General features: G+C 44.0%; 1 protein-coding gene across 14 annotated transcripts in view; it reads right to left on the bottom strand.

Moving 5' to 3' along the window:
- Positions 1-3,406, bottom strand: part of AAK1 (AP2 associated kinase 1) — a 376,820-nt gene extending 373,414 nt beyond the window's left edge. For 3 of the 14 annotated variants that reach the window (XM_078666674.1, XM_078666675.1, XM_078666672.1), the window contains exons 1-2: positions 2,977-3,314; positions 725-1,087 (exon numbers count right to left, since the gene is read on the bottom strand). In XM_078666674.1, coding sequence (XP_078522800.1) covers positions 725-887 — 163 coding nt within the window. In that variant the 5' untranslated portion in view covers positions 888-1,087; positions 2,977-3,314. Of the gene's footprint in view, positions 1-724; positions 1,088-2,976 lie in introns of all 14 variants that reach the window. The other 11 variants (XM_078666676.1, XM_078666679.1, XM_078666677.1 and 8 more) reach the window with 6 other exon arrangements.
- Between the last annotated feature and the right edge of the window lie 6,279 nt (positions 3,407-9,685).

Genomic DNA, 9,685 nt, shown 5'->3' on the forward strand with positions numbered 1-9,685 from the left:
CTTGAATTCTGCAAGAAGCTGAAGATGTGACTTTTTGAATAGTCCCACTAAGCCCTAGGATTGTATAAACCCTCACCTCCTCAACTCCAGGAAACCCTGTTGAGAGATAGTGCGCTCTACAAATCTGCATAACATAAGTGCTGCATATAAACCTATATAAAAAAATAAAGCTGTAGTCGGGACCTGCCACAAAGAGAAACTATGAGAGTATATGTGCAAGACCTCATGTATGTAAGTACCTGCACAAACAAAATCTCCTGCAAGCCTTTCACGGTATGCCACCTTTAGTGAGGCCCATGGGGAAAGGATACAGTCATGGCCGAGAGAGGATCTGTTATGTGCATGGGTGACTGATATTGCCTATAGATGACTGACTTGGCTTGTGCTAGTAGGGAAGCGGCTGAAAAGAACATATTTTAGTTAATGAAGATCCACCTTTCGATGTGGTTCCATGGTCTTGGGCTTCTCCCCAGAACCTCTGAGGAAGGTGAGGGGTGGAGGTTAGTGCAGAATTAAATTCCGCCTACAGTGACCTAGCTTGGGTGAGTCTCAGCAAAGGGTGACACCCCACTTGTGGACATAAGGATAGCAGAAAGCAATAATCTGTCCCAAACCGCCCGTCAGCACATTCCCTGGGGAGGGTAGTGGGCATTAGGAACAAAGCAGCTATAGAAATTTGAATCACATATTTTGGACTGCAAGTGAAAGAATGTTCAATTCTTACCTTCTGCAAGCACCTCGTCCACCGTCACCTGGAACCGCCCGATGCTGAAAACTCTGCCAATGTAACCTGTCCCAGGGCCACCAGACCCAGGACCACCACCACCACCTCCAGAACCAGGGCCTGATCCACCCTGGTCCCGGCGGGAATCAAAAAACTTTTTCATGTCCGCAGTCACACAGGGGAGGTGAGGGGGCACAATATGTATGAAGATTTCTTTTTTAAGCGACTTTTCCTACACAGTGGGGTCGCCACGAAATCCGTTGTGGTGAGTAACACGATATGCATCGACAAAAAAATACAGCCAATCCCACTTTCTGATATGCTGGAGTGTACAAGGTATACAGTAATTCCCTCTATTTCAACCTAAAAAAGAAAGAATAAAATTAAATAAAAACAGGTAATTACAAGTAGAAGCAAGATTCACTAATTCTAGGGGTAATTTACCTCACTGTGTTACTCGTCTCATAGGTACCTTTCATGTTGTACTACTGTGATACCGCCATTTTGAAATATTGTATAATTTTAAACAAATGACAATTTAATATCCTTTAAAAGTCAAAAAACAAATGTTAAGAGAAAATGAAAGGTATATGTTGATTGAATTATTCTCACACCCCACAAGTTAGTTGCTGTTTTTGCGAGTCTCATTTCCCTTCTCTGCCAGTTTTGGGTGTGCTCAGAAACCGCATGAACATCAGAATTAAACGTGGCTTTTTATTAAAAATAATAATAATAATTCAACCTATAGGTATCCGGGGATACGATCACTGAGTAATAGGAACAGAAACACATACTTATTGCGGGTGCCTGGAATGCACAAGATTGACTGTGTGCCCAACTAAATATATACTTGCTGTATATAGCACAGAGACATTACTAGCTGGTGAGAGTGCCTTGTAAAAAAATTAATATATATAAATATAAAAATCAAAACATATATTCTCCCATGCACCAGAGAAGCACACTGCCTCTCCTGCACTATATGTTAAAACATCACTTGAATTTATAGCCTCCATGCCTACTTGCAATTTAAACCCTACTATGCTGTATAAGTAACAGACAGATCTGATAGTAGCACTTATGATATGATAAATAAAAAGATTTTCACAGATTCATTACTTAGATTTGAGGAATAATTTCTATATGAAAAGTGCAATTGCTCCCTTGTGCATGCCTGCCTGTACTTATGGGATGTCAGCGGAAACTGAGCACAAAGACTGCAGAGTGATGTACAGGGTCAAAGGTAAAGACACAGTCAGCAAGTAGTTGTGCCAAAAACCTAGATTCCGAGAGAGGCAGTGGACTGGTACTACACTGTGATGTAGTGTTCTTAAAAGAGAGGAGTCTTTAGGTCTTTCCTAAATGTGATCAGGGGTGAGGTGGTCCTGGTGTGTACAGAGTCCATACCGGATCCTAGGAGCATAGGTCAAGAAGGCCAGTTACCTTGTTTTTTCTAGTACACATGATCTCTCTTGCTTTACAGGCCTGCGAAAAAATTTAACTGTACATAGCTGCCAGGTGCCCCCATGTCATGCTATAAGACACGTTCACCCACTCAACATTAAACCAAGGTGGAGGAAACTAATATCCAATTGACTGGAAATTGCTAATTTATTTTAGCACTGTATAAACAGAATAAATAAACTATGCTCGCTGCTATAAATATATATGCGAGGAAGTTAATAAATGGCAATAAAAACATTACGACAAAAATAATAGCAAGGGACAAGGTGTGTGCGTCTGCAAAATTTACACTGCAAATTAAAAACACAAAAGAATGAATTTTCCCGAGATAGCTGTACTTTTGCAGCACTTATGGCAGAAATTATATTCTAGAACGTGAGAATAACAATTCTTGTCATAACTGTACTGCTTTCTATAAGCCGCGTGGACAATCTTTAGAACACAGTTAAATAAAATAAAATGTTTATTTGTATGTAGCGCTTGGCGAAACAGTCATGCCGCTTCATGGAACTGTATGGTTCATGTGAAGGTTGTTACAATCTTTATAATGTTATGCTTTTTTGCAGTGTTAGTGCCTTGGAGTGACCTTGGCAGCATGCAGCGCTTTCCGAGCCTGATAAAATAAAAGGGATGCCCCCATCTTTGGGATGCAGGATGGGAGAGGGCAGAAAGCATCGTTCTTTTAAATTACTGTATCACTCTCCCAGACTATATACAATGTATTTTTTCTTCCTGTGCATATGGGCACATGTAACAAGGTCCCCTCTCCTCCCGCCCACTCCGCTCACCTGCCTCCAGGTCCTCCTTTAGAAGCAGGAAGTCTCCCCTCCTCTCCAGCACGGAGCCCCCAGGGGTCGCCCCCCACCCCTGGTCCAGGCAGCGGTTGCTCAGCAGTCTACGAGGCGGTCAGGCCAGCATCCTGCCTGCAGGAGGGGGCGCGGTGGGAACTGTGTGGGGGCCCGCACGGGGCCGAGGGGAGGGCATCGCAGAGGGGGGTGGCTCACATAGGTGGGGGCAGAGCAGCTGATCAGCGGGGCTGACCCTAGCCACACAACCAGGAAATGAACTGTCACAGGAAGTCAGTATCAGCTCTTTTTTTAGTCGCCTCCCTCGCGGGAGGAGGCGGGGATGAGGAAGAGGGGTGTGCCAGAGCTGTATTCCTTCCCGTGCGATAATCCGACTTAACATCTCACGTCCGGTCACCGGCCGGAGCGGGGTGGGGGCAGCACGCATGGGAAGCGCAGGAAAAAAAACGTTTCTACAAATGTAAAATGTCTTTATTTCTGGTTGTGCGGTCGGCGGGTGCACGCTGGGGGTTGTAGTCTCGCGGAAGGCTGCCGGCTCAGGATGGAACCGCTGCCCTTGTGGAAGGATGGCGCCTGGACCGCTGTTCCTGTTGACCCCATACGATAACTGGCCGGCCCCCACCGCGAATAACATTCGAGGGTTCATCTGGTGTAGATGTCATGGTACACACAGGACTAAACATGTCTTCGCTGCACGATCATCGTATCGGAAAGAGGAGGAGGGGACAGTCATGGTTGTGCCCATCTTCCAAGGCCCTCTCAGCAGACCTCTTGTAACCTCCACAGTGCACGCCAGAGTTGTTGTTTTTCCCAGCCCATGCATTGCATTCTGGGACATGCAGTCTTGAATGTTTAATGATAAATGCCCCATGCTACGTTACAGGAGGACAGAGAAGAAACATGGGACAGGATGAAACTAATCGTACCAGGCATGTCGCAGCTTGAAACATACATATGTTTATTTTTTTATTTATTTAGAGGGTTTTATAGAGCGCGAACAAGATCCTTGCGGATATCAGAGCGCTTTACAATGATCAAAGCTGATTAAACATAATGAATAGTATGACACATTATACATGCAGTAATATGGGGGAAAGAACAAGCATGGGATAAATATAAGAATACACACGAAAAAGTCGTAAAGTACCGAAGCATGGGATCATAGTACAAAAACACAGAAAAGTTGTCAAAGAACATAACAGGCGCAGAGGTTGCTTAGATTATAAAAAACTATTGAACAGCCCTGCCTAGTTTCCCAGCTACATGTGTGATGAGATGTTCCAGTCCATGTCTTTTTTCCAATTCTGTGACGTGTTGTCTGTTCCATTATAAAACTAAGACTACAAGTCCCACAATTCAAAGAATAAACCTGGACTGGACCATTGCATCACACGTGGACATGGTAAATTTAGGGGCAGATTTACAAGCCCCGTACGCCACATTTGCGCCGCCGTTGCGTCACTTTTGTGACGCAGCGGCGCGTAAAGCCAGCGCCATGCTGCGGGGTATTTACAGCCTGATGCATCTGGGAGATGCGTCACGTTGTAAAGACCTGTGCCACATGTGGGTGTTCCGGCACAGGGGGGGGGGGGGGCGTTCCAGCGCAGGAACGCCTCGGAAAAGTGGCTGAGTGAAATCTACTTTTACGGCCATGCTGCGTCAAAACCCTGCGCCTGCTTGAAGCAGGCGTAAGGATTGACGCAGCATGTTAGACATAGGGGCACCCCGAGCCTTGCTGGAGCTGCATCGCGCTTGCGCCGCAACTCCAGCAATGCGCCACCTGGGGATGCGACACGCATCTGCCCATCCGTGCACCACGGTGCGCCGCACTGTAAATGTAGCGCATCAGTGGTGGTGCACGGGTGGTTTGGCGTATCGCAACTGTTCTGGCGCATCCCTGCTGATTAGCAAAGATGCGCCAGAAGTTGTAAATCTGCCCTTCAGTATCTATGATCGAACTCAATCAATTCAAGGTGAAATCAGAAAAAAACAGGGTAATTATGTTAATGGAGTCAGCTAGTGTAAGGCAAAATACGTACTTTTCTCTCAGTTCTTCATGAATAACAATCACCAGCAATAAGCATTCCAGAATGTTCCTTTGTTTGATAACGTCTGCTCTGGTTTTGAGACCTATTATGACATCAATACCCGATAGCCCTTTCACTTCCTGCCCAGAAGTTGCAACACACCCTGGGGTTTTACGTGATGTTGTTATGTACCTTATAAGAAAAATTAGCAACGCGGAAGTAAGACAAAGAAGGATTTAGCTGTTTTGAAACTACCCTGACTTCCCCACTCCGGGAATATTTAGCAAGAGTACATACTTTTGTATTAAATTGCGTGTCATTTCTGCACTACAATAAACTGAATCAGCCAGCCACACCTCACGTACTGGGACTTTTAGACAATAGTTTTAATGGGAAAATTACAACTCCCAGAATGCAAAGTGCTGTTGGATAAAAAAAGCCATGACTGGTTAAAGGCATAACAGCTCACACAGGTCTACTTGTCAGCTAGGCCCGTGGGCATAACAAAGCCACAGAAAGGAGGCACACATTTCTTTTCTGCCACCCGCACACCTTATTACCAGGGCTACAGGAATTATGTGATTAACTAGCAGTGGCATTTTCGGCATAATTATAGATATACTGCACTTGCCGCATAATCCTCCATCTGCTGTATAATTGGCATATTATGACAACAAATTGTTTCTAGCTGAATTAGATCAAATGTTGCTAAAAAGACACCACAAATTGTGCCCTACAGTAGCAGACCCTTTGAAAGAGTTAACAGATCGCCTTTTTATTGCAGATTCAGGTGCTAGGCTGATACTAATGAGGTGAAACCTTTGCCTAGAAAGTATTAATGGGTGTTAAAATAACAAAATAGTGAAATAGCACTGACACAGGACATGGCACGTTATGCTGTATAGTCTTTTGTTGCCGCATAATTTAGTCATTCTTCTGACATTAATTGGTTGCCAAAATGTCGCTTAACCCCTTCGATGCTCATCACGAGCTCAGCTCGTCATGAGGTATACCTCTCGTGTGCTCATGACGAGCTGAGCTCGTCATGAGCACACCCATTTCCATTCTGGCCCAGCACAGCAGAGGATCTTCTGAAGCACCCAAGGTGTTAATTCCAGTTTAAATAAACATAGGGATTCTATCAATATGTGGAGGTGATATTTAGAGGTTTTAATATTTTATAATGAAGTGATAGGCTCTCTCTTAGCAATGGAAAGATGAGAGCACGTGTGCTTTGTTAAAATACCCCTCACACACTAAAAAAATCCATTAGTGTCATGCTTCATCATAGGGGTCTTCCCGTCCCTATAACGGGGCGGGGCGTGCTGCAACCAGACGGACTACGCGGGAGCACTGTAAGAGTGACAGATCTATGTGTGGGTGTAGTGATATCAGTGAAGTGTAGGGATCTAACTAGTGAAATGCACGAAAAATGTTTGTATGCCTGATTGATGATCTTGTCTGGATATTTCCTGGCTGCCAGCTTCTTCTCTAGGTCCTTGGACTGTAGTTTGAAGTCCTTGATCTCCGTGCAATTCCTGCGAAGACGCAGGAATTGCCCATACGGTAGATTATCCCGCAAATGTCTCGGGTGGAAGCTGTTGTACAACAATAGACAATTCTTTGAAGTGTTTTTGAAATGGGTCGTGGTCATTAGTCTGCCGTCTTTGGGAAAAATATTCAAATCTAAAAACACCAAATTGCAATTGGAGATGGTGCTAGTAAATTTCAAATAATCGTCTTGCAAGTTTAACCAGCTCAGAAAATGTTTCGCAATCCCCTCATCTCCATCCCAGATGATCAGGATATCATCGATGTATCGCTTCCATACTTTGATGTTATCTCTGTAGGGGTTGGTTGGATGCAGTATTTTATTCACTTCCAAATGGTGCACGTACAGCCCCGCTATGCTGGGAGCGAATGTGCTGCCCATGCTACAGCCATGTTTCTGTAGATATAGAGTGCCTTTATACTCAAAGAAGTTCTCCTTTAGGGCTAGGGAACAACATTCCATCACCACATTCCGTGGTGTCTGGTATTCCCAGAAGTCTTCGAAAAGGACATCCTGGCGTCATCCGGAAGCAATCACCCACATGGACGGTACTTGCAAACAGTATATCTACAGCGCAGACGAGAGACCACGCGTCCTCGGAGCTGCACGGTAGGGGTGAGAGGCGAGGTGCCAGGCCGGTAACGTGAGTATCAGACTCTGACCCTGAGTCTTTAAACAACGGGTGACAGGCTCACTATTGTAATTGCCAGTACCTGAGTATACCGCATCCATTATTGAGGGCGGAAATATTTATTTATCTCTCCAGTAGACCGAGCAAATACTTCCCCCGCCTGCCAGCTCATGGGGCACAGTCAAACGAACGATAAAGTATGTATATCATGAATGTGTTGATTACTATCTTCAATCGTACTGTGTGCTAGATTACTGATTTTCCTAAAAAAACATTTGACTCATGGGTTTTCTTTCCTACCAGTGTGATTGGGTGTATGAGTGCGTTGAGCCACAAATGTATGGATGATGAATGAATAAATAACCGCCTTCAGCTGGTCGGTTGCTTGGACAAATACGTCGGGCAGAGCGCCCATAATCTGGAGGTGCAAATTGACCAATGCACAACATATGTGACGAATGAATTGGCAAATATAAAAACAGATTCTAAATTAGTAATGAATGCGACTTCATGAATTGATGTACGTCGAACGAACAGAAGTGTAAATAAAATTATGTTTGTGCTTTTTCCCCCCTTTTTCTTTTTTCACTTACAGAGACCACTGGTCATTTCCTTTTGGCACCAATTTTTTGGTGTTTTGCTTCACTAGGGCCAGCTCATGCCCCGAAGCATAAATATTCAGCTGATTTTTGCTGCTATATTTATAGGACAGTAGGCATATTACTGTAGAACTGAGCTTGTTTCCTAGTAGGGATCACTGAAAGGTCCTGATGAGTAGACAGTTGGGGACTGTCTATGAAACATGTCGACTTAGTAGTTAGCATTCACTCTACTTTTTATCCCCCCTTTTTAACGTTTCCAGCTAGAGATACCAATAAAATGTATTTGTTCTACTAGCCAGGGAATTTTTAATTTTTCATTTTTCGTGCATTTCACTAGTTAGATCCCTACACTTCACTGATATCACTACACCCACACATAGATCTGTCACTCTTACAGTGCTCCCGCGTAGTCCGTCTGGTTGCAGCACGCCCCGCCCCGTTATAGGGACGGGAAGACCCCTATGATGAAGCATGACACTAATGGATTTTTTTAGTGTGTGAGGGGTATTTTAACAAAGCACACGTGCTCTCATCTTTCCATTGCTAAGAGAGAGCCTATCACTTCATTATAAAATATTAAAACCTCTAAATATCACCTCCACATATTGATAGAATCCCTATGTTTATTTGAATCGTTTAGGAGGGTGATTCTATCTCATACCTCTACGCTTCCTCCTTTTGATTTTTTATGTTAATTCCAGTTTCCCTGCCTACAATGGTTCACCAGGTATACCCACAAAATGTTAGATCTGTGTTATTCTGTGTGTAAGGTTGCCTGACCACTTCATGCTGTCTTAGGCTTTACTTTTACAATTCTTTGTTATCAAGTGTGTTAGCCCAATTAGTTATATTTAAGAAACCAAGATTATAACTGCTGTCGTACTCTGATAGGTAAAATGAATGCCCATGGATGGGGACTCGGTGCTTAGAGTACTTAAAACAATTTGTAATCCTGCTTACGATGCATTCTTTGTTAAAAGCTCTCCATGAAGTGAGTCAACGCTTGAGTCAATCCCACTGGGATGAAGGAGGGTAGAGTGGTTTTAGCGCAAATGAAAATCCATCAGACACTCTCTGTTTTCAGTGTGATAGGGTAAATGCTGATTACTTTGTGGGGTTTCTGAATGCTCAGTTCATCAGAACGTGACATGTTTGATTTTAGGCATGATGGTGCAGCTTAGGGTCAAACTGGCTGTTACATATATGAGCAGATGGGAGCCTCAAAAAAACTTCTAGGTTCGGGAGATGATTAGGTTACGTACCGGTAATCTTTATTATCGTTAGTCCATCTCATCCTCGTCACAGTCATTATCAAATGAGGTGTTGTCACCTCATGACAGAACAAAGAATAGGAGGATCCGAGAAGACAAGACCTACCCACCCAAACTGGGTGCCGTAAAGGGAGCTATCTAGAACCCAACCTCTTGTCAAAGGACTAGTAGGAGGGTGAGAAGTAATGACTGTGACGAGGATGAGATGCACTAAGGATAAAGAAGATTAAAGGTAAGTCCCTCGTCCCAGTCATTACAAAATGAGGTATACCAAAGTCCTTTGACAAACTGAAAGGAAAGAACAGAATGAACGGGGAACAGCGTTTACTACGCAACTTTTACAATGCTGTGCCTTTACGACGCAACTTTTACAATGCAAGTCGTTACAACGACTTGCGCTGGGAGGCGCTCCAGGATAGGGAATAGTTTAATTTACTATCCAACTCCTTCCCTACTATCCACGGAGACTGGAGTTGGAATAGTAAATTAAACTATTCACTATCCAGCGCCCCCCAACGCAAGTCGTTATAACGACTTGCGTTGTAAAAGTTGCGTCGTAAAGGCATGCGTTGTAAATGCATGCGTAGTAACGACATACATCCGAATGA

Source organism: Lissotriton helveticus, chromosome 11 (genome assembly GCF_964261635.1).
Source record: "Lissotriton helveticus chromosome 11, aLisHel1.1, whole genome shotgun sequence".
In the NCBI taxonomy this organism is placed as follows: domain Eukaryota; kingdom Metazoa; phylum Chordata; class Amphibia; order Caudata; family Salamandridae; genus Lissotriton; species Lissotriton helveticus.